Raw genomic sequence first — 26,159 nt, forward strand, 5'->3', positions numbered from 1 at the left:
AAGTTGGCGGTGTCACGGACAGTTGGTGTCACGGACAGTTGGCGGTGTCAGGGACAGTTGGTGGTGTCATGGACAGTTGGCGGTGTCACGGACAGTTGGCAGTGTTTTGGACTCTTGTGGTTTGGCGCACATTTGTATACTTCGAGTTCCCCGTACAGGAAGATCTACAGAGAACGTTCCTCTCTAGACGTGTGCGGTTTGCTTCATTCCGAATTGAAATTCAGACAAATGTTTCGTTATTCGGAGATTTGGATGTATCCGAAGTTCAGAATTATAATAATGACGAAATTAAACCCAATCTGGAATAACGAAAACAAAATCGAATTCAAAAAACAAGAATAGAATTAAAGAGAACAGATCATGAAATTGAATAGAAAAAAACAATAGAATAGAATAGAAAGAATATTACCGTCTTCGGAAATTCCAATATCGAATAGAATGAATCTGAATGCTGATTCGATACTTTAGTATTTCGATTCGAATTTTCTGAATTCGGTTGAATTTCATTAAAAAGAATTAGAAAATCGAATTAGAAAACGAATTTAATAAATTTAACTAAACAAAACAATTGAAATAATGAGTCAAAACGAAACAAATGTTTTCATCCGGCACATGTCAATCCCTCTCTCCCAGCCCCCGCTCTGAATAAACGTTCGGAGACAAAGTAAGAACGTTCTATTCTATTCTATTCTGTTCTATTCTATTCTATTCTGTTCTGTTCTATTCTGGTCTATTCTATTCTATTCCATTCTATTCTGTTCTATTCTATTCTATTCTATTCTGGTCGGTACATCTCTACAAGGACGAAGCTACAAGAGGTTCTGAGGAGCTCAGCCTAACCCAAGAAGAAGTCACATCATGCAACAATCACAAAGACAAGAAACGTTTCTATCCATCAACCCAAGTCTGACTCTCCAGGCGGAAACGGTCTGGAAATACCCCGCAGTCCCTGGAGCTGACAGACATGACTTGGAGGTCCATCCTCCGCTTTGGGTCCATGTTCCTTGCGGTGCAGCAACCACAGAACACGAATGATTGGCACAAAGAATGACGATTCTACACACGGGACACACGTGACGGGAAGACGACCGCCTGGCTCTGCATTATCAGCCTTTCTGCATCCTCCATGGCCGGGCCTCTTCAGCCTCCTTCACTCTTCCTGCAGCCCTCCCGGGAGTTGAACCCTGGCTGCAGTGCAGGCAGCTGTAAAGATCTCCTTCTGCTCCGGTCTGCTGCCTTTAGGTGACCGGATCTCTAGGTAGGTTGAGCTGCACCGACTCACCTCCGGCGGTGAATTTAGCGGCTGGCCCATTGCCTTCCATGGTGAAGAGTTTGCATGTCTTTGGGTTGTCATGAACGGGGGAGGACTTTCGGGATGACCCCGGAGAGTTGGTTGGGCTGAGCTGCACCGCCGTGGTATCCTGCACCGTGTGCTCGCTGGTCTCGATCTCAAACGCCGCGTTTCCTGGCTTTATGAATCCGATGTTAGATCCCGGCTTCGACTTCCTGGCCCCGTGTGCCGGCGGCCTCCGGCTACAAATGCAGCAAGCACCGAAAAACGCAAAGGCCACCACCAGGAGAATGGGTCCGATGATGATGGGGGGGTTATTGACCGGCAGAAATGTCCCGAAGGCAAAAGCGCCAACTAGAGTAATGTTTATTCCCGCCAGCATGATGCAGAGTCCGCAGGCGCAGCACAGCGCCGGGGAGGGCAGGCCGTGGGGGCGGGTCTTCTTCTGCCCTGGTTTCTGACTCAAAGACGATTTGCTTTTGTCGGTGAACATCATGTTTTCTGTCTGGACGTCCTTCATGCCATTCCTCGCAGCAGCCTGCAGGGAGAACACAGCAACTTAGTATTCATTCCTCAAGATCTCCACATGTCAGCTATCAGAAATCAGAGACACCGAATATCCCCCGAAATCGAATCGTCGGAACCATGGAGCTTCCAACACCACAGCATATAACCACCCCCCCCCTGCAGAAATATCCACTGTGCCTTACTGTCAGTGTCCACTACCAATCTCCTCCAGCAGGGGTCTCCACTACCAATCACCACCAGGGGGGGTCTCCACTACCAATCACCACCAGGGGGGGTCTCCACTACCAATCTCCACCAGGGGGGTCTCCACTACCAATCTCCTCCAGCAGGGGTCTCCACTACCAATCTCCTCCAGCAGGGGTCTCCACTACCAATCTCCTCCAGCAGGGGTCTCCACTACCAATCACCACCAGGGGGGGTCTCCACTACCAATCTCCACCAGGGGGGGTCTCCACTACCAATCTCCACCAGGGGGGTCTCCACTACCAATCTCCTCCAGCAGGGGTCTCCACTACCAATCACCACCAGGGGGGGTCTCCACTACCAATCTCCCCCAGCAGGGGTCTCCACTAACAATCTCCTCCAGCAGGGGTCTCCACTACCAATCTCCACCAGGGGGGGTCTCCACTACCAATCACCACCAGGGGGGGTCTCCACTACCAATCTCCACCAGGGGGGGTCTCCACTACCAATCTCCACCAGGGGGGTCTCCACTACCAATCTCCTCCAACAGGGGTCTCCACTACCAATCTCCACCAGGGAGGGTCTCCACTACCAATCTCCTCCAGGGGGGGTCTCCACTACCAATCTCCACCAGGGGGGTCTCCACTACCAATCTCCACCAGGGGGGTCTCCACTACCAATCTCCTCCAACAGGGGTCTCCACTACCAATCTCCTCCAGCAGGGGTCTCCACTACCAATCACCACCAGGGGGGGTCTCCACTACCAATCACCACCAGGGGGGGTCTCCACTACCAATCTCCACCAGGAGGGGTCTCCACTACCAATCTCCACCAGGAGGGGTCTCCACTACCAATCTCCCCCAGGGGGGTCTCCACTACCAATCTCCCCCAGGGGTAGTCTCCACTACCAATCTCCACAAGGGGGGGGGGTCTCCACTACCAATCTCCACCAGGGGGGATCTCCACTACCAATCTCCCCCAGCAGGAGTCTCCACTACCAATCTCCACCAGGGGGGGTCTCCACTACCAATCTCCCCCAACAAGGATCTCCACTACCAATCCCCCCCCAGCGAGGATCTTCACTACCAATCTCCCCCAGCGAGGATCTCCACTACCAATCTCCTCCAGTGGGGGTCTCCACTACCAATCTCCACCAGGGGGGGGGTCTCCACTACCAATCTCCCCCAGCAGGGGTCTCCACTACCAATCTCCCCCAACAAGGATCTCCACTACCAATCTCCCCCAACAAGGATCTCCACTACCAATCTCCCCCAGCAAGGATCTCCACTACCAATCTCCCCCAAGGATCTCCACTACCAATCTTCCCCAACAAGGATCTCCACTACCAATCTCCCCCAGCAAGGATCTCCACTACCAATCTCCCCCAACAAGGATCTCCATTACCAATCTTCCCCAACAAGGATCTCCACTACCAATCTTCCCCAACAAGGATCTCCATTACCAATTTCTCCCAGTGAGGGTCTCCACTACCACCAACTGTCAGAGTCTCCACTACGAATCTCCCCCCAACAAGGGTCTCCACTACCAATCTCCCCCAACAAGGATCTCCACTACCAATCTCCCCCAGCGAGGATCTCCACTACCAATCTCCCCCAGCAAGGATCTCCACTACCAATCTCCCCCAGTGAGGATCTCCACTACCAATCCCCCCCAGTGAAGGTCTCCACTACCACCAACTGTCAGTGAGGGTCTCCACTACCACCAACTGTCAGTGAGGGTCTCCACTATCACCAACTGCCACTGACGGTCTACACTACGAGTCTCCTCCACTGAGGGTCTACTCTACCAATCTCCCTTAGTGAGGGTCTATACTACCAGTCTCCTCCCAGTGAGAGTCTCCACTACCGCTCTCCCCAAGCGAGGATCTCCACTACCACCAACTGTCAGTGAGGGTCTACACTATCAATCTCCCCCAGTGAGGGTCTCCACTACTGATCTCCCCCAGCGCGGGTCTCCACTACCACCAGCTATCAGTGATGGTCTCAAATACTGATCTCCCCCAGCAAGGATCTCCACTACCACCATCTGTCAGTGAGGGTCCACAGTACCAATCTCCCCAGTGAGGGTCTACACTACCACCAACTACCTGTGAGGGTCTCCACTACCACCAAATGTTAGGGTCTCCACTACCATCAACTGTCAGTGAGGGTCTACACTACCAATCTCCCCCAGCAAGGATCTCCACTACCAATCTCCCCCAGTGAGGACACTACCACCAACTGTTGGTGAGGGTTTATACTACCGATCTCCCCCACTGAGGGTCTACACTACCAGTCTCCCCCACTGAGGGTCTATACTACCAGTCTCCCCCAGTGAGGGTCTACACTACCACCAACTGGCAGTGAGGGTCTACACTACCAATCTCCCCCAGTGAGAGTCTCCACTACCATTCTACCCCAGCAAGGGTCTCTACCACCACCAACTGCCAGTGAGGGTCTCCACTACCGATCTACCCCAGTGAGGGTCTCCACTACCACCATCAGTGAGGGTCTACACTACCACCAACTGTCAGTAAGTGTCTACACTACCAATCTCCCCCAGTGAGGGTCTCCACTACTGATCTCGACCAGCGAGGTTCTCCCCTACCACCAGCTATCAGTGATGGTCTCGACTACCGATCTTCCCCAGCAAGGGTCTCCACTACCACCAACTGCCAGTGAGAGTCTTCACTATCACCAAATGTTGGTGAGGGTCTCCACTACCACCATCTGTCAGTGAGGGTCTACACTACTACCAACTGTTGGTGAGGGTCTCCACTACCACCATCTGTCAGTAAGGGTCTCCAATACCAATCTCCCAAATGAGAATCTCCACTACTACCAACTGCCAGTGAGGGTCTCCACTACCAGTTTTCCCTAGTGAGGGTCTCCACTAAAACCAGCTGTCAGTGAGGGTCTACACTACCAATCTCCCCCAGTGAGGGTCTCCACTACAACCAACTGCCAGTGAGGGTCTCCAATACCAATCTCCCAAATGAGAATCTCCACTACTACCAACTGCCAGTGAGGGTCTCCACTAAAACCAGCTGTCAGTTAGGGTCTACAATACCACCAACTGTTGGTGAGGGTCTCCACTACCACCATCTGAAAGTGAGGGTCTACACTACCAATCTCTCCCAGTGAGGGTTTCCACTAAAACCAAATGTCAGTGAGGGTTTCCACTACCAACCTCCTCTAGTGAGGATCTCCATTACCATCACCCCTTAGTGAGGATCTCTACTACCAGTCTTCCCTAGTGAGCCTCCACTACCAACAACTCCCCATTACTCCTCCATTACTGCCAGCTGTTCCCCACCCATCACCTACCCTCAGTGAGAATCTCCACCGCAGAAAACCCTCCACTATTGCCAATTCTCCACCAACACAACCACCAGCAAAGGTCTCAGCCACCACCAACCACATATAAGAATTCCTGTTAATCATCCGCACCTAATCTATTCTCAGCAATAGTCTTCACTATTGACAATTAGCCCCCCCGCCCCCCCATTGCCACTGGGAATCTCCCCCTCTTCCACCACCAAGCCCTTTAAAACAAATCTCAACTGCCCTGAATTCCTGGTAAGGTCTCCTGGTATCATTGCCAACCCCGGTGAAAGTCTTTACCACCAGCAATGCCTAGTGACTGCCAGCTCTCCGTCCTGCCTTGCTGAGGGTCTCCACAATCACGAAACCCCAGCAAAGATCTTAAACACTGTCAATGCCTCCTCCCCTCACTGTAGTTGAAGGTTTCCACTGATACCAACCCCCAGAAAGACACCCCACCAATGGCATTCTCCACTCCGACTGTGTGAGTCCCCACCATGGCCAACCCCTTGCAGTAATCTCAATTGCCGGTAATTCCTGGAAATCATCTTCTCTAATTTCATGCCCCACTGAGAGTCTCTACAATCACCAATTGCCCCCCCCCCTCCCCCCCATACTCTTTCCTTCTGTAAATGAACTTCTGCACCGTCGCCAACCACTGTTGAGAGTCGCCACCATTGTTAGATGTCCCCCACCCCAGGACAGGGGTCTCTACAATCTGTAGTCAATCCCAAACCCTCAGTGTGGGTCTCCACTTCCTCAGCCTCCTGGTGAGGAGCTTCACCACCACCAACTCCCAGGGAGGGTTAGGCCACGCTTGTCACTGGGAGTCATAACAGAGAATGGCTGTCAGTGATTGGTCTGTTCAGAGACATCATCGCCTGTCACAGTGAGCAGGGAAATGTGCGATCACAGATGGCTAATCAGTTCATCCAAGTGAGACGGATCACATTGAAGAAATATCTGAAAACAAACAGTGAGTCACAGCGGGAAATGAATCCAACACAAAGGAGGAGACACCGTTACTGTTCTCCAGGTTTAACCCTTGGACTTCTGCCCTATCTGCGGCTCTGCCTCGGCCTCACAAGGTAGTATGAACCAATTCATGAGAAGGTTCATCACAATCTGCTTCTTCATGGTGACATCTTCTGAATACTGAGCAGAGGAACACGTGAGGAACGTCATCCATACCCAATGTCTGCAGGGAAAAGCCATGAAATGTCTCATGAAAGATTATGAGCTGATTTAATGGTGTTGTCCTCCATCATCTCCTCCCGTAGTAGCTGATATATATGTGCTGTTACTGAGTCACTGACCTCAAAGGAAATGTGGTGCCCGAAATATGGAGGAACTCCTTGCCATTGACTGGGGAGTCACTGACCTCAAAGAAGCATGCAGCCAGTGTGCCCAGGGGAGGTCAGAACTTAAATGGATTCCTCTTTCTAGATCAGTAATTGGTAACAGTAAAATTTGCATATCGTCTCTGCTGAGAGTGCTTCATAGTCACATCAATCAGAAAGTCCATCAGTGTGACCAACGCAACCAGAGAGTGCCAAGACATCATGGAACATGAGCCTGAGAGTGCCGAGACATCATGGAACATGAGCCTGAGAGTGCCGAGACATCATGGAACATGGACCCTAGAGTGCCGAGACATCATGGAACATGAGCCTGAGAGTGCCGAGACATCATGGAACATGAGCCTGAGAGTGCCGAGACATCATGGAACATGAGCCTGAGAGTGCTGAGACATCATGGAACATGAGCCTGAGAGTGCCGAGACATCATGGAACATGAGCCTGAGAGTGCCGAGACATCATGGAACATGAGCCTGAGAGTGCCGAGACATCATGGAACAGAGAGAGTGCCGAGACATCATGGGACATGAAGACAAGAGTGCTGAGACATCATGGAACATGAGCCTGAGAGTGCCGAGACATCATGGAACATGAGCCTGAGAGTGCCGAGACATCATGGAACATGAGCCTGAGAGTGCCGAGACATCATGGAACATGAGCCTGAGAGTGCCGAGACATCATGGAACATGAGCCTGAGAGTGCCGAGACATCATGGAACATGAGCCTGAGAGTGCCGAGACATCATGGAGCATGGAGCCGAGAGTGCCGAGACAACATGGAACATGGAGCCGAGAGTGCTGAGACATCATGGAACATGGAGCAGAGAGTGCCTAGACATCATGGTACATGAGCCTGAGAGTGCCAAGACATCATGGAGCATGAGCCTGAGAGTGCCGAGACATCATGGAACATGGAGCCGAGAGTGCCGAGACATCATGGAACATGAGCCTGAGAGTGCCGAGACATCATGGAACATGAGCCTGAGAGTGCCGAGACATCATGGAGCATGAGCCTGAGAGTGCCGAGACATCATGGAGCCGAGAGTGCCGAGACATCATGGAACATGAGCCTGAGAGTGCCGAGACATTGGGGAACATGAGCCTGAGAGTGCCGAGACATCATGGAACATGAGCCTGAGAGTGCCGAGACATCATGGAACAGAGAATGCAGAGACATCATGGGACATGAGCCTGAGAGTGCTGAGACATCATGGAACATGAGCCTGAGAGTGCCGAGACATCATGGAACATGGAGCCGAGAGTGCCGAGACATCATGGAACATGAGCCTGAGAGTGCAGAGACATCATGGAACATGAGCCTGAGAGTGCCGAGACATCATGGAACATGAAAAAGAGAGTGCCGAGACATCATGGAACATGGAGCAGAGAGTGCCGAGACATCATGGAACATGAGCCTGAGAGTGCCGAGACATCATGGAACATGGAGCCGAGAGTGCCGAGACATCATGGAACATGAGCCTGAGAGTGCAGAGAAATCATGGAACATGAGCCTGAGAGTGCCGAGACATCATGGAACATGAAAAAGAGAGTGCCGAGACATCATGGAACATGGAGCAGAGAGTGCCGAGACATCATGGAACATGAGCCTGAGAGTGCCGAGACATCATGGAACATGAGCCTGAGAGTGCAGAGACATCATGGAGCATGAGCCTGAGAGTGCCGAGACATCATGGAGCATGGAGCCGAGAGTGCCGAGACAACATGGAACATGGAGCCGAGAGTGCCGAGACATCATGGAACATGGAGCAGAGAGTGCCGAGACATCATGGAACAGAGAGAGTGCTGAGACATCATGGAACATGAGCCTGAGAGTGCCGAGACATCATGGAACATGGAGCCTGAGAGTGCTGAGACATCATGGAACATGAGCCTGAGAGTGCCGAGACATCATGGAACATGAGCCGAGAGTGCCGAGACATCATGGAACATGAGCCGAGAGTGCCGAGACATCATGGAACAGAGAGAGTGCCGAGACATCATGGAACAGAGAGAGTGCCGAGGCATCATGGAACATGGAGCCGAGAGTGCCGAGACATCATGGAACATGGAGCCGAGACATCATGGAACATGGAGCCGAGAGTGCCGAGACATCATGGAACATGAGCCGAGAGTGCCGAGACATCATGGAACATGAGCCGAGAGTGCCGAGACATCATGGAACATGAGCCGAGAGTGCCGAGACATCATGGAACATGAGCCTGAGAGTGCCGAGACATCATGGAACATGAGCCGAGAGTGCCGAGACATCATGGAACATGAGCCTGAGAGTGCCGAGACATCATGGAACATGAGCCGAGAGTGCCGAGACATCACGGAACATGAGCCTGAGAGTGCCGAGACATCACGGAACATGAGCCTGAGAGTGCCGAGACATCATGGAACATGAGCCTGAGAGTGCCGAGACATCATGGAACATGAGCCGAGAGTGCCGAGACATCATGGAACAGAGAGAGTGCCGAGACATCATGGAACAGAGAGAGTGCCGAGGCATCATGGAACATGGAGCCGAGAGTGCCGAGACATCATGGAACATGGAGCCGAGACATCATGGAACATGGAGCCGAGAGTGCCGAGACATCATGGAACATGAGCCGAGAGTGCCGAGACATCATGGAACATGAGCCGAGAGTGCCGAGACATCATGGAACATGGAGCCCGAGACATCATGGAACATGAGCCGAGAGTGCCGAGACATCATGGAACATGGAGCCCGAGACATCATGGAACATGGATGTCCCCCAGATCTCAGGGGAGGGACTTCCATAAACTGCAGTAATAGAAGATGGCGGAAAATCTCCTCCATGCTGCCTGTCTGCTGGCCGCCTCCTCCCACCACTTCCCACACTCCCAGCATGCTTTGCAGCTTCTCCTCCATTTCTCAGCACTACATTTCCCATAGTACCTTGCTGATTCCTGTCCTGACTCCGCCTCCTTAAACTCCTCCTCTCAGAAGGCGGGCTCTGTGAAATGTGTGACACAGCAGTGCCTCCTCCCAGGGCAGAGCGACTCCGTGTCCCAGAATTCCAGGAAGGAGTGTGGGAGGAGCCTGGACATCATTGGAGATCAGATTTCACATCCTCACTGTGGTTATACTTTAAGGCCGGCCCCCCAGTTCCTTTCCCTGCCTGCCATTGGCTCAGGGAAACAAAGTGACCCACTCAGTACTCACACATAGGGAGGAGAACATGATTCCCTCCCCTGATTGGCCGCTCAGGAACTCAGCACTGTTCCATGAGGGTGGGCGGAGTTCTCGGTGCTGTGTAAGCTCTGAACACGTGACTTCCTGTGAGAGAGCACCATCCCAGGGACCGGCTGACCGATCACCTGTCCGTCCAACCAGGAGGACATCTCCAGGGGGACCTTCCCAGGGACCGGCTGACCGATCACCTGTCCGTCCAACCAGGAGGACATCTCCAGGGGGACCTCTCCAGGGACCGGCCGACCGATCACCTGTCCATCCAACCAGGAGAACGACTCCAGGGTCCAGGGGGACCTTCCCAGGGACCGGCTGACCGATCACCTGTCCATCCAACCAGGAGGACATCTCCAGGGGGACCTTCCCAGGGACCGGCTGACCGATCACCTGTCCGTCCAACCAGGAGGACATCTCCAGGGGGACCTCTCCAGGGACCGGCCGACCGATCACCTGTCCATCCAACCAGGAGAACGACTCCAGGGTCCAGGGGGACCTTCCCAGGGACTGGCTGACCGATCACCTGTCCGTCCAACCAGGAGGACATCTCCAGGGGGACCTTCCCAGGGACCGGCTGACCGATCACCTGTCCGTCCAACCAGGAGGACATCTCCAGGGGGACCTTCCCAGGGACTGGCTGACCGATCACCTGTCCGTCCAACCAGGAGGACATCTCCAGGGGGACCTTCCCAGGGACCGGCTGACCGATCACCTGTCCGTCCAACCAGGAGAACGACTCCAGGGTCCAGGGGGACCTTCCCAGGGACCGGCCGACCGATCACCTGTCCGTCCAACCAGGAGAACGACTCCAGGGTCCAGGGGGACCTTCCCAGGGACCGGCTGACCGATCACCTGTCCGTCCAACCAGGAGGACATCTCCAGGGGGACCTTCCCAGGGACCGGCCGACCGATCACCTGTCCGTCCAACCAGGAGAACGACTCCAGGGTCCAGGGGGACCTTCCCAGGGACCGGCCGACCGATCACCTGTCCGTCCAACCAGGAGAACGACTCCAGGGTCCAGGGGGACCTTCCCAGGGACCGGCTGACCGATCACCTGTCCGTCCAACCAGGAGGACATCTCCAGGGGGACCGGCCGACTGATCACCTGTCCATCCAACCAGGAGGACATCTCCAGGGGGACCTTCCCAGGGACTGGCCGACCGATCACCTGTCCATCCAACCAGGAGGACATCTCCAGGGGGACCTTCCCAGGGACCGGCCGACCGATCACCTGTCCGTCCAACCAAGAGGACATCTCCAGGGGGACCTTTCCAGGGACCAGCAGTCCTGCCTGTTATCCTTGGGGCTGTCCTGATAGAAGGGAGGCCTACAGAAAACCGCCATCTTTATATGATGATCTCTGCATCCAGGATGGAGATGATGGTCCCTGCACCTAGGATGGAGATGATGGTCCCTGCACCTAGGATGGAGATGATGGTCCCTGCACCCAGGATGGAGATGATGGTCCCTGCACCCAGGATGGGGATGATGGTCCCTGCACCTAGGATGGAGATGATGGTCCCTGCACCCAGGATGGAGATGATGGTCCCTGCACCCAGGATGGAGATGATGGTCCCTGCACCCAGGATGGGGATGATGGTCCCTGCACCTAGGATGGAGATGATGGTCCCTGCACCCAGGATGGAGATGATGGTCCCTGCACCCAGGATGGAGATGATGGTCCCTGCACCCAGGATGGAGATGATGGTCCCTGCACCTAGGATGGAGATGATGGTCCCTGCACCTAGGATGGAGATGATGGTTCCTGCATCCAGGATGGAGATGATGGTCCCTGCACCTAGGATGGAGATGATGGTCCCTGCACCCAGGATGGAGATGATGGTCCCTGCACCCAGGATGGAGATGATGGTCCCTGCACCCAGGATGGAGATGATGGTCCCTGAACCTAGGATGGAGATGATGGTCCCTGCACCTAGGATGGAGATGATGGTTCCTGCATCCAGGATGGAGATGATGGTCCTGCACCCAGGATAGAGATGATGGTCCCTGCACCCAGGATGGGGATGATGGTCCCTGCACCCAGGATGGGGATGATGGTCCCTGCACCCAGGATGGAGATGATGGTCCCTGCACCCAGGATGGAGATGATGGTCCCTGCACCTAGGATGGAGATGATGGTCCCTGCACCCAGGATGGAGATGATGGTCCCTGCAACCAGGATGGAGATGATGGTCCCTGAACCTAGGATGGAGATGATGGTCCCTGCACCTAGGATGGAGATGATGGTTCCTGCATCCAGGATGGAGATGATGGTCCCTGCACCCAGGATGGGGATGATGGTCCCTGCACCCAGGATGGGGATGATGGTCCCTGCACCCAGGATGGGGATGATGGTCCCTGCACTCAGGATGGGGATGATGGTCCCTGCACCTAGGATGGGGATGATGGTCCCTGCACCCAGGATGGGGATGATGGTCCCTGCACCCAGGATGGGGATGATGGTCCCTGCACCCAGGATGGGGATGATGGTCCCTGCACCCAGGATGGGGATGATCGTCCCTGCACCCAGGATGGGGATGATCGTCCCTGCACCCAGGATGGGGATGATCGTCCCTGCACCCAGGATGGGGATGATGGTCCCTGCACCCAGGATGGGGATGATGGTCCCTGCACCCAGGATGGAGATGATGGTCCCTGAACCTAGGATGGGGATGATGGTCCCTGCACCCAGGATGGAGATGATGGTCCCTGAACCTAGGATGGGGATGATGGTCCCTGCACCCAGGATGGGGATGATGGTCCCTGCACCCAGGATGGGGATGATGATCCCTGCACCCAGGATGGGGATGATGGTCCCTGCACCCAGGATGGGGATGATGATCCCTGCATCTATTCCCCATCCCCCCCCCCACACCTAAATCTCCAGATCACCCAATAAAGGGACAATGGGGGGAGGGGGGATGGGCAGCTGTTGCCATGGTAACCTGTAACAAGGAATATCCATGTTGTCATAGGAACAAGAAAGGGTTAACGACACAAAACCTGAATGAGACGAACGTTCCTCGTCATCCGAAGGGCGACCACCGGGGGCACCCCAATATTACCCGGATTCATCCTCCGTCACCCCAATATTACCCGGATTCATCCTCCGTCACCCCAATATTACCCGGATTCATCCTCTATCACCCCAATATTACCCGGATTCATCCTCCGTCACCCCAATATTACCCGGATTCATCCTCTATCACCCCAATATTACTCGTATTCATCCTCCGTCACCCCAATATTACCCGGATTCATCCTCTGTCACCCCAATATTACCCGGATTCATCCTCTGTCACCCCAATATTGCCCGGATTCCTCCTCTGTCACCCCAATATTACCCGGATTCATCCTCCTTCACCCCAATATTACCCGGATTCCTCCTCTGTCACCCCAATATTACCCGGATTCATCCTCTGTCACCCCAGTATTGCCCGGATTCCTCCTCTGTCACCCCAATATTACCCGGATTCATCCTCCGTCACCCCAATATTACTCGTATTCATCCTCCTTCACCCCAATATTGCCCGGATTCATCCTTAATCACCCCAATATTACCTGGGCTCATCCTCAATCACCCCAATATTATCCAAACTCCTCCTCTATCACCCCAATATTTCCCCTCCCCCTCATATACAGACCATAGGGATAATATTGCTGTGACTGGGGGGTAAGGAGAGATTCTCCACCATCATCAGACACAAAGACTTACTGAGCAGCGGACAGAGGGATCCAAGCAGCGGACTGATCGTGGTGACCCCAGGGCCCCATCCCTGAATCCAGGGGCCACACAATGAAATCTCAAATGTCTACTTCCTCCTGTTTCTGAAGGATATTCAGGATCAGCCTCCAGCAGGTGGAATATCAGGGATGGGCCTCCAATGAGGGATATGAGAGATCAGCCTCCAACATGGGGATGTGAGGGATCAATGGTATCGTGTGGGCAATGTCCAGCCGAGAATAGGCCTCCAGTATGGAAATATCAGGAAACAGCCTCCAGTAGTGGGATATAGGGGATCAGCCTCCAGTAGTGGGATATAGGGGATCAGCCTCCAGTAGTGGGGTATAGGGGATCAGCCTCCAGTAGTGGGATATAGGGGATCAGCCTCCAGTAGTGGGAGATAGGGGATCAGCCTCCAGTAGTGGGAGATAGGGGATCAGCCTCCAGTAGTGGGATATAGGGGATCAGTCTCCAATATCAGCCTCCAGTAGCGGGAGATAGGGGATCAGTCTCCAATATCAGCCTCCAGTAGTGGGGTATAGGGGATCAGTCTCCAATATCAGCCTCCAGTAGTGGGAGATAGGGGATCAGTCTCCAATATCAGCCTCCAGTAGCGGGAGATAGGGGATCGGTCTCCAATATCAGCCTCCAGTAGTGGGAGATAGGGGATCGGTCTCCAATATCAGCCTCCAGTAGTGGGATATAGGGGATCGGTCTCCAATATCAGCCTCCAGTAATGGGAGATAGGGGATCAGTCTCCAATATCAGCCTCCAGTAGTGGGATATAGGGGATCGGTCTCCAATATCAGCCTCCAGTAGTGGGAGATAGGGGATCGGTCTCCAATATCAGCCTCCAGTAGTGGGATATAGGGGATCGGTCTCCAATATCAGCCTCCAGTAGTGGGAGATAGGGGATCGGTCTCCAATATCAGCCTCCAGTAATGGGAGATAGGGGATCAGTCTCCAATATCAGCCTCCAGTAATGGGAGATAGGGGATCAGTCTCCAATATCAGCCTCCAGTAGTGGGAGATAGGGGATCGGTCTCCAATATCAGCCTCCAGTAGTGGGAGATAGGGGATCGGTCTCCAATATCAGCCTCCAGTAGTGGGAGATAGGGGATCAGTCTCCAATATCAGCCTCCAGTAGTGGGATATAGGGGATCGGTCTCCAATATCAGCCTCCAGTAATGGGAGATAGGGGATCAGTCTCCAATATCAGCCTCCAGTAGTGGGAGATAGGGGATCAGTCTCCAATATCAGCCTCCAGTAGCGGGGTATAGGGGATCAGTCTCCAATATCAGCCTCCAGTAGCGGGGTATAGGGGATCAGTCTCCAATATCAGCCTCCAGTAGCGGGGTATAGGGGATCAGTCTCCAATATCAGCCTCCAGTAGCGGGATATAGGGGATCAGTCTCCAATATCAGCCTCCAGTAGCGGGGTATAGGGGATCAGTCTCCAATATCAGCCTCCAGTAGCGGGAGATAGGTGATCAGTCTCCAATATCAGCCTCCAGTAGCGGGAGATAGGGGATCAGTCTCCAATATCAGCCTCCAGTAGCGGGGTATAGGGGATCAGTCTCCAATATCAGCCTCCAGTAGTGGGGTATAGGGGATCAGTCTCCAATATCAGCCTCCAGTAGCGGGGTATAGGGGATCAGTCTCCAATATCAGCCTCCAGTAGCGGGAGATAGGGGATCAGTCTCCAATATCAGCCTCCAGTAGTGGGAGATAGGGGATCAGTCTCCAATATCAGCCTCCAGTAGTGGGAGATAGGGGATCATCCTTTAGTTGTGGGATTTAAGGAAACAGCCTCCAGTATTGGGATACAGGGGCTCAGTCTCCAGTAGTGGGATTTAAGGGAACAGTCTCCCATAGTGGGATATAGGGGCTCAGCCTCCAGTAGTAGGATATAGGGGATCAGCCTCCAGTAGTGGGATATAGGAGATCAGCCTCCAATAGTGGGGTATAGGGGATCAGCCTCCAGTAGTGGGATATAGGGGATCAGCCTCCAGTAGTGGGGTATAGGAGATCAGCCTCCAGTATTGGGGTATAGGAGATCAGCCTCCAGTAGTGGGGTATAGGAGATCAGCCTCCAGTAGTGGGGTATAGGGGATCAGCCTCCAATAGTGGGATATAGGGGATCAGCCTCCAGTAGTGGGGTATAGGAGATCAGCCTCCAGTATTGGGGTATCAGGTATCAGTCTCCAGAAGTGGGATATAAGGACTCAGCCTCCAGTAATTGAATACAGGGGATCAGTCTCCAGTGGTGGGGTATCAGGGATCAGTCTCCAGTGGTGGGATATAGGGGAGCAGCCTCCAGTATTGGGGTATCAGGGATCAGCCTTCAGTGGTGGGATATAGGGGAGCAACCTCCAGTATTGGGGTATCAGAGATCAGCCTTCAGAAGTGGGATTTAAAGGATCAGCCTTCAGAAGAGATATATATAGGACCTCGGTCTGCAGCAGGAGAATGTTGGGGTTCAGCCTCCAGCAGGGTGTTTGAGGATCTGCTCCCCAGAAGATGAGGAGCTCCCAGCAGGAGGAGAAGCCCCCAGGAAGATGAGGAGCCTCCAGCAGGAGGAGGAGCCCCCAGTCGGATGAAGAACCTCCAGCAGGATGAGGAGCCCCCAGTCTGATGAAGAACCTCCAGCAGGATGAGGAGACCCCAGAAGATGAGGAGCCCCCAGCAGGATGAGGAGCCCCCAGCAGGATGAGGAGCCCCCAGAAGATGGGGAGCCCCCAGCAGGATGAGGAGCCCCCAGGAAGATGAGGAGCCCCCAGCAGGATGAGGAGCCCCAAGCAGGATGAGGAGCCCCCAGCAGGATGAGGAGCCCCCAGGAAGATGAGGAGCCCCCAGCAGGATGAGGAGCCCCAAGCAGGATGAGGAGCCCCCAGCAGGATGAGGAGCCCCCAGCAGGATGAGGAGCCCCCAGCAGGATGAGGAGCCCCCAGCAGGTTGAGGAGCCCCCAGTCGGATGAAGAACCTCCAGCACTCCCTCTACTCTCTCCGCTCAGCTCGGCGCTGTCCGCCCATGTGGTGCTGAAGTTATACACCCGGCAGCCAGTAGGGGGCGCCCGAGTCTCCGCTCAACGTCAATAGGAATTCCAGGTACAGGAACTCCATCACTGTGCGGGGACAGGAGGGGGGGATATGGAGGGGACAGGAGGGGGGGATATGGAGGGGAAAAGAGGGGGGATATGGAGGGGACAGGAGGGGGGGATATGGAGGGGACAGGAGGGGGGATATGGAGGGGACAGGAGGGGGGGATATGGAGGGGACAGGAAGGGGGGATATGGAGGGGACAAGAGGGGGGATATGGAGGGGACAGGAGGGGGGGATATGGAGGGGAAAAGAGGGGGGATATGGAGGGGACAGGAGAGGGGGATATGGAGGGGGGGATATGGAGGGGAAAAGAGGGGGGATATGGAGGGGACAGGAGGGGGAGGGGGGATATGGAGGGGACAGGAGGGGGGGATATGGAGGGGGGGATATGGAGGGGACAGGAGGGAGGGATATGGAGGGGACAGGAGGGGGGGATATGGAGGAGACAGGAGGGGGATATGGAGGGGAAAAGAGGGGGGGATATGGAGGGGACAGGAGGGGGAGGGGGGATATGGAGGGGACAAGAGGGGGGATATGGAGGGGACAAGAGGGGGGATATGGAGGGGACAGGAGGGGGAGGGGGGATATGGAGGGGACAGGAGGGGGGATATGGAGGGGACAGGAGGGGGAGGGGGGATATGGAGGGGACAAGAGGGGGGATATGGAGGGGACAAGAGGGGGGATATGGAGGGGACAGGAGGGGGGGATATGGAGGGGAAAAGAGGGGGGATATGGAGGGGACAGGAGGGGGAGGGGGGATATGGAGGGGACAGGAGCGGGGGATATGGAGGGGGGGGATATGGAGGGGAAAAAAGGGGGGATATGGAGGGGACAGGAGGGGGGATATGGAGGGGAGAGGAGGGGGGGATATGGAGGGGACAGGAGGGGGGGGGATATGGAGGGGACAGGAGGGAGGGATATGGAGGGGACAGGAGAGGGGGATATGGAGGGGACAGGAGGGAGGGATATGGAGGGGACAGGAGGGGGGGATATGGAGGGGACAGGAGGGGGGGATATGGAGGGGACAGGAGGGGGGATATGGAGGGGAAAAGAGGGGGGGATATGGAGGGGACAGGACGGGGAGGGGGGATATGGAGGGGACAAGAGGGGGGATATGGAGGGGACAAGAGAGGGGGTATGGAGGGGACAAGAGGGGGATATGGAGGGGACAGGAGGGGGGATATGGAGGGGGAGTATGGAGGGGACAGGAGGGGGGATATGGAGGGGACAAGAGGGGGGGATATTGAGGGGACAGGAGGGGGGATATGGAGGGTACAGGAGGGGGGGAATCTGGAGGGGGGAGGGGGATATGGAGAAGAGAGGAGGGGGGAGGGATATGGAAGGGACAGGAGTGGGATGGGGTATATGGAGGGGACAGGAGGGGGAGGATATGGAGGGGACCGGAGGGGGAGATATGGAGGGGACAGGAAGGGGGAGGGGGGATATGGAGGGGGTGGGATGGAAGGAAGAGAGGGGGGAGAGGAAGGGACAGAGAGGGGAGAAGGAGAGGGATGTGAAGGAGAGAGAGAGAATGGGGGGAAATGGAGGGACAGAGAGGGGAGAAGAGGGGGATATGGAGGAGAAAGAGAAGGGAGAATGGGGGGATATGGAGGGACAGGAGGGGGAGGGCGGATATGGAGGAGACAGGAGGGGGGAGGGATATGGAGGGGACAGGAAGGGGGGATATGGAGGGTGGAGGGGGGATATGGAGGGGACAGGAAGGGGGAGGGGGATATGGAGGGGACAGGAGGGGGGAGGGATATGGAGGGGACAGGAGGGGGGGATATGGAGGGGGGAGGGGGGATATGGAGGAGACAGGAAGGAGGAGGGGGATATGGAGGGGACAGGAGGGGGATATGGAAGCAAGAGAGAGAGGAGAGGAAGGGACAGAGAGAGTAGAAGGAGAGGGATGTGAAGGAGAAAGAGAGAAGGGAGAATGGGGGGGATATGGAGGAGATAGAGAGGGGGGATATGGAGGGGACAGGAGGGGGGATATGGAGGGGACAGGAGGGGGGATATGGAGGGGACAGGAGCGAGGGGGGATATGGAGGGGACAGGAAGGGGGAGGAGGGATATGGAGGGGGCAGGAGTGGGGATATGGAAGGAAGACAGAGGAGAGAAGGAGAGGGATGTTGAGGAGAGAGAGAAAGGAGAATGGGGGAGGGTATGGAAGGACAGAGAGGGGAGAACAGGGGGGAGATATGGAGGGGTCAGGAGGGGAGAAGGGGGGATATGGAGAGGACAGAGAGGGGACAAGGAGGATATGGAGTGGACAGAGAGTGGAGAAGGGTCATAAGGAAGGGACAGGAGGGGAGAAGGGGGATATGGAGAGGAGAAGGGGGGATATGGAGGGGACAGGAGGGGGGAAGGGGTAGGGATATGGTGGGGACGGGGGGATATAGAGGGAACAGAGAGGCAAGAAGGGGGGATATGGAGGGGACAGAGAGGTGAGAAGAGAGGATATGGAGGGGACAGAGAGGGGACAAGGGGGATAAGGAGGGGACAGGTGGGGAGAAGGGGGATATGGAGGGAACAGGAGGTGAGATAGGGTAGGGATATGGGGTGGGGACAGAGGGGATATAGAGGGGACAGAAAGGGGAGAGGGGGGATATGGAGGGGACAGAGAGGGGAGAAGGGGGGACATGGAGGGGACATAGACGGGAGAACAGGGGAGGATATGGAGGGAACAGGAGGGGGAATCAGGAATATGGAGGGGCTGAGAGGGGAGACAGGGGTGAAGATATGGAGGGGACATGAGGGGAGAAAGGGGGGAATATGGAGGGGGCAGAGAGGGGAGAAGGGGGGATATGAAGGGGACAGAGAGGGGAAAGGGGGGGCATGAAGGAGACAGAGGGGAGAACTGGGGGGATATGGAGGGGACAGAGAGGGGGGAAGGGGAATTTAGAAGGGACAGAGAGGGGAGAACAAGGGGGGTAGGGAGGGGGCAGAGATGGGAGAACGGGGGGAGGGGGGTATGGACAGGATAGGAGGGGATATGGAGGGGACAGAGGGGAGAAGGTCCATATGGAGGGGATAGAGAAGGGGGGGATATGGAGAGGACAGAGAGGGGAGAAGGGGGGTATGGAGAGGACAGAGAGGGAAGAAGGGGAGTATGGAGGGAACAGGAGGGAGAACGGGGGATATGGAGGGGATAGAGAGAGGAGAGTCAGGGCTATGAAGGGGACAAGGAGGGGAAAAGGGGGGACTATGAAGGAGACAGAGAGGGGAGAACTGGGGGGATATGGAGGCGACAGAGAGGGGAGAAGAGGGGAGTATGGAGAGGACAGAGAGGGGAGAACAGGAGGGATATGAAGGGGAGAAGCGGCGATATGGGAGGGACAGAGAGGGGAGAACAAGTGGGGGGTATGGAGAGGACAGGAGAGGAGAAGGGGGGATATGAAGGGGACAGAGAAGGGAGAAGGGGGGATATGGTGGGAGCAGAAAGGGGAGAAGGGAGGGTATGGAGGGGAGAAGGGGGATATAGAGGGAACAGAGAGGGGAGAAGGGGGGATATGGAGAAGACAGAGATGGGAGATATGGAAGGAACAAGAAAGAGGCAGAGAGGAGATATGGGCAGGACAGAGAGAGGAGAAGGGGGGGGGGGGATATGGAGGGGACAGGAGGGGAAAGGGAATATGAGGGAGACAGGGAGGGGATATGGAGGGGACAGGAGGGGGACATGAAGGGAATATGAGAGAGACAGGGAGGGGATATGGAGGGGACAGGAGGGGGACATGAAGGGAATATGAGGGAGACAGGGAGGGGATATGGAGGAGACAGGGAGGGAATATGAGGGAGACAGGGAGGGGATATGGAGGGGACAGGAGGGGGACATGAAGGAAATATGAGGGAGACAGGGAGGGGATATGGAGGGGACAGGGAGGGAATATGAGGGAGACAGGGAGGGGATATGGAGGAGACAGGGAGGGGATATGGAGGAGACAGGGAGGGAATATGAGGGAGACAGGGAGGGGATATGGAGGAGACAGGGAGGGAATATGAGGGAGACAGGGAGGGGATATGGAGGAGACAGGGAGGGGATATGGAGGAGACAGGGAGGGAATATGAGGGAGACAGGGAGGGGATATGGAGGGGTCATAGGGGGACAGGGAGGGAATATGGAGGGAGACAGGGAGGGGATATGGAGGAGACAGGGAGGGGATATGGAGGAGACAGAGAGGGGTCATAGGGAGACAGGGAGGGAATATGAGGGAGACAGGGAGGGGATATGGAGGGAGACAGGGAGGGGATATGGAGGGGTCATAGGGGGACAGGGAGGGAATATGAGGGAGACAGGGAGGGGATATGGAGGGAGACAGGGAGGGGATATGGAGGAGACAGGGAGGGGATATGGAGGAGACAGGGAGGGAATATGAGGGAGACAGGGAGGGGATATGGAGGAGACAGGGAGGGAATATGAGGCAGACAGGGAGGGGATATGGAGGGGTCATAGGGGGACAGGGAGGGGATATGGAGGAGACAGGGAGGGGATATGGAGGAGACAGGGAGGGGATATGGAGGAGACAGAGAGGGGTCATAGGGAGACAGGGAGGGAATATGAGGGAGACAGGGAGGGGATATGGAGGGGTCATAGGGGGACATGGTGCTCTCTGAAATCTCTCTGCCTAATCATAACCAACCCATTGCACTGTCCTCATAGCATTAACCCTTCCACAGTCAGACTCCACCCATTGTCAGGAATTCTCCATCTCCAGTGTCTTAAGTGAATAAACGCTTTCCCACCATGATGGGGGGGGGGGCACTGGCCAATGAAAATGTTAATTCAGGGCAGCTGTGGAGTAAGCACCAGTTATGAATGAGTTGATTCCATCCAGTCATTGGGGGGGGGGGCACCAGTTATGAATGAGTTGATTCCATCCAGTCATTGGGGGGGGGGCACCAGTTATGAATGGGTTGATTCCATCCAGTCATTGGGGGGGGCACCAGTTATGAATGGGTTGATTCCATCCAGTCATTGGGGGGGGCACCAGTTATGAATGGGTTAATTCCATCCAGTCATTGGGGGGGGGGGGGGGACCCAGTTATGAATGGGTTGATTCCATCCAGTCATTGGGGGGGGCACCAGTTATGAATGGGTTGATTCCATCCAGTCATTGGGGGGGGCACCAGTTATGAATGGGTTGATTCCATCCAGTCAGTGGGGGGGGGGGCACCAGTTATGAATGGGTTGATTCCATCCAGTCAGTGGGGGGGGGGGCACCAGTGATGAATGGGTTGATTCCATCCAGTCATTGGGGGGGGGGGGGGCACCAGTTATGAATGGGTTGATTCCATCCAGCCATTGGGGGAGGGGGGGGCACCAGTTATGAATGGGTTAATTCCATCCAGCCATTGGGGGAGGGGGGCACCAGTTAGGAATGGTTTACTTCCATCGAGCCATTGGGGGAGGGGGGGCACCAGTTATGAATGGGTTAATTCCATCCAGCCATGGGGGGGGGCACCAGTTATGAATGGGTTAATTTCATCCAGCCATTGGGGGGGGGGCACCAGTTATGAATGGGCTAATTCCATCCAACCATTGGGGGAGGGGGGGGGCACCAGTTATGATTGGGTTAATTCCATCCAGCCATTGAGGGAGGGGGGCACCTTTTATGAATGGCTTAATTCCATCCAACCATTGGGGGAGGGGGGGGGCACCAGTTATGAATGGGTTAATTCCATCCAGCCATCGGGGGAGGGGGGGCACCAGTTATGAATGGGTTAATTCCAACCAGCCATTGGGGGAGGGGGGCACCAGTTATGAATGGGTTAATTCCATTCAGCCATCGGGGGAGGGGGGGGCACCAGTTATGAATGGGTTAATTCCATCCAGCCATTGGGGGAGGGGGGGGGGCACCAGTTATGAATGGGTTAATTCCATCCAGCCATTGGGGGAGGGGGGCACCAGTTAGGAATGGTTTACTTCCATCGAGCCATTGGGGGAGGGGGGGCACCAGTTATGAATGGGTTAATTCCATCCAGCCATGGGGGGGGGCACCAGTTATGAATGGGTTGATTCCAACCAGCCATTGGGGGAGGGGGGGCACCAGATATGAATGGGTTGATTCCAACCAGCCATTGGGGGAGGGGGGCACCAGTTAGGAATGGGTTGATTCCATCCAGCCATTGGGGGAGGGGGGCACCAGTTAGGAATGGGTTGATTCCATCCAGCCATGGGGGGGGTAGCAGTGGCCATGAATGTGTTAATGTGATGCCAGTGGATGTAATTAACCCCTCCAGGACCGGTGGCTCCCCGGGGGAGTCAGATTTAACCTCTTCATGGCCAGCAGTCCCTATGCCTGGGACTAGCCCGTTGCCCACCCTTGTCTGGAGCCTAATTAACCCATTCATGGCCCGAGCCCTCCCATGACATGTTCAGGACCAGAGTGCTCCCATGGTTCAGTAGAATTAACCCACTCATCACTGGTGCTCCCCCATAGCTGGACCAGTGCCTGCAAGCAGGTGGACAGCATTAACCCATTCATGGCCCGAGCCTTCCCAATGGACGACAGAATTAACCCTTCCATGACCAAGTCTACTCCATTGCTTGGGAGATAATCCATCAGCCTGCCCACAGCTGCCCAGAATGAACATTCTCATGACCAGAGCCTCCTTATGGCTGGACAGAATGAATTCATTGACCTGCCCCCCACCCCCCATATATTTGCCTAATTTATGACCATTAACCCTTTCACAATCAGTGCCTGCTCCGAGTTGGCCAGATTTAATTCATTCCTGATCAGAGGCTCTGAGTTCCATCACCAAACATCCTGGACCTACGCGTTTCAGCCAATATGTGGATCTGGTTGCTGTTTTTTTAGGAAAATGTCCCTCATCCAATCACAATCTGCCTCGGCCTTCAGGGTTCTGCATACAAACCAACCAAAACCTTTACTGCTCCTTCCACCCCAGAAAGGTTTAGAACCATAAAAGTTCCTCCTGTCCACCAGCTCCGGAGTCTTCCAGAACTCCTCCTCCAGACTCATTCCCACAGGGGGCTTTTCTGTGAAGTCCAGGGCTGGGGGGGCATGGAGAGGACAGGATGGGACATGGAGGGCCAGCACCAGCCAGCTGGTGGGAGGTGTGGTTAAGGAGGGAAAGGGGGTGCATTTGGCCTCCTTTTCACCTTGTCCCATCTCTCCATACGCCGAGCGGCTCGGTATGCTTTGCTTCATTGTCCCATACCGGGCTCGTTGGCTCACCAGCAGAAGTTGGCTTCCTATTTGTTCTTGTTGGCCACTAGAACAATTGCCCAGGCATGGAAGAGCCCGTCTGTCCCTCTTCAGGGGGTGCGAGACCGGATGACCACGCTGATGCTCCTTGAATAGATGCCGAGTATCTGTAATGACCAACGGAAAATATGGGAGTGGTGGTTGACATGTGGTTTCCCACGCTCCCCCCGCTAGTCTGGGTTGGTGATGTAGCTCGGTATTGGCGTTTCCGGACCCCGGCTCCCGATCTCGTCTTCTTCCTTTTCTACTTTCCTTCCTGGGAGTTGCCAATTGTCGTTTTTGCCAATAAAACTTTTCATTTAGTGCTGCACTTAGTCCGGCGCCCTCTTCATGCTTTGTTGTTTTCATGTACAGAGCTCAGCTTGGCTCTAGGTCAGGGTTGTCATACTGGTGACCCTCCAGCTGTTGCCAAACTACAAGTCCCATCATGCCTCTGCCTTTGGGAGTCATGCTTGTAACGGTCAATCTTGCAATGCCTCATGGGACTTGTAGTTTGCCAACAGCTGGAGGGCCGCCAGTTTGACACCCGTGACCTAAACGTGGTGTCGCTGATGCTGCTTCTTGCTGATGGACTCTCATTGTGAATGCTAATGGTCTCACATGGACTATATGGACTTTATGGACTTTTATGTAGTTACATTATAACCCTCCAGCACCAAATTTGTATATTTTATTCAACACAGACAGTAACTCAAACCAAAGGCCCCTATCCACCACCAAGGGCCACTCTCCACCACCAAGGGCCGCTCTCCACCACCAAGGGCCGCTCTCCACCACCAAGGGCCGCTATCCACCACCAAGGGTCGCTCTCCACCACCAAGGGCCGCTCTCCACCACCAAGGGCCGCTATCCACCACCAAGGGCCGCTCTCCACCACCAAGGGCCGCTCTCCACCACCAAGGGCCGCTCTCCACCACAAAGGGCCGCTCTCCACCACCAAGGGCCGCTCTCCACCACCAAGGGTCGCTCTCCACCACCAAGGGCCGCTCTCCACCACCAAGGGCCTCTATCCACCACCAATGGCCGCTCTTCACCACCAAGGGCCGCTCTCCACCACCAAGGGCCGCTATCCACCACCAAGGGTCGCTCTCCACCACCAAGGGCCGCTCTCCACCACCAAGGGCCACTATCCACCACCAATGGCCGCTCTTCACCACCAAGGGCCGCTCTCCACCACCAAGGGCCGCTATCCACCACCAAGGGCCGCTCTCCACCACCAAGGGCCGCTCTCCACCACCAAGGGCCACTATCCACCACCAATGGCCACTCTTCACCACCAAGGGCCACTATCCACCACCAAGGGCCGCTATCCACCACCAAGGGCCGCTATCCACCACCAAGGGTCACTCTCCACCACCAATGGCCGCTATCCACCACCAAGGGCCACTCTCCACCACCAAGGGCCGCTCTCCACCACCAAGGGCCGCTCTCCACCACAAAGGGCCGCTCTCCACCACCAAGGGCCACTATCCACCACCAAGGGCCGCTCTCCACCACCAAGGGCCGCTCTCCACCACCAAGGGCCGCTCTCCACCACAAAGGGCCGCTCTCCACCACAAAGGGCCGCTCTCCACCACCAAGGGTCGCTCTCCACCACCAAGGGCCGCTCTCCACCACCAAGGGCCACTATCCACCACCAATGGCCGCTCTTCACCACCAAGGGCCGCTCTCCACCACCAAGGGCCGCTATCCACCACCAAGGGTCGCTCTCCACCACCAAGGGCCGCTCTCCACCACCAAGGGCCACTATCCACCACCAATGGCCACTCTTCACCACCAAGGGCCACTATCCACCACCAAGGGCCGCTATCCACCACCAAGGGCCGCTATCCACCACCAAGGGTCACTCTCCACCACCAATGGCCGCTATCCACCACCAAGGGCCACTCTCCACCACCTTTGGCCACTCTTCACCACCAAGGGCCGCTATCCACCACCAATGGCCGCTCTCCACCACAAAGGGCCGCTATCCACCACCAATGGCCACTATCCACCACCAATGGCCGCTCTCTACCACCAATGGCCGCTAGCCACCGCCTCATAAAAGAAACAAAAAGAGAAAGGAAAGAGGAGTAGAAAAGGAAGAAGAAGTCGAGACCCTCTTCCTTCTTTTTTGTCCGTGTTGTATCACTGTTTTTGTAATCTGACAGGCCCTGTGTGGGCGCACCTTCTGTTCTCTCGGTGATAGAGCGCTGTTTTCTCTAC

The 26,159-nt window shown here is 55.4% G+C and overlaps 1 protein-coding gene across 1 annotated transcript; it reads right to left on the reverse strand.

The window, feature by feature from the left end:
- Positions 1-524: 524 nt before the first annotated feature.
- LOC149430711 (transmembrane protein 275-like) lies at positions 525-16,613 on the reverse strand. The gene is made up of 2 exons (XM_089666068.1): positions 13,613-16,613; positions 525-1,829 (listed from the first exon to the last, which is right to left on the reverse strand). Exon 2 carries the CDS (start codon positions 1,809-1,811, stop codon positions 1,239-1,241), a length of 573 nt encoding a protein of 190 aa, XP_089522194.1. The 5' UTR covers positions 1,812-1,829; positions 13,613-16,613; the 3' UTR covers positions 525-1,238.
- Positions 16,614-26,159: the final 9,546 nt, after the last annotated feature.

Source organism: Staurois parvus, unplaced genomic scaffold (genome assembly GCF_062004578.1).
Source record: "Staurois parvus isolate SC_StPar_1 unplaced genomic scaffold, SC_StPar_1.0 ptg002508l, whole genome shotgun sequence".
NCBI classification, from domain to species: domain Eukaryota; kingdom Metazoa; phylum Chordata; class Amphibia; order Anura; family Ranidae; genus Staurois; species Staurois parvus.

What these genes read in the sequence shown, in the direction of transcription:
- LOC149430711 (XM_089666068.1), bottom strand. Translation starts at nt 1,811, where the DNA reads ATGAAGGACGTCCAGACAGAAAACATGATGTTCACCGACAAAAGCAAA.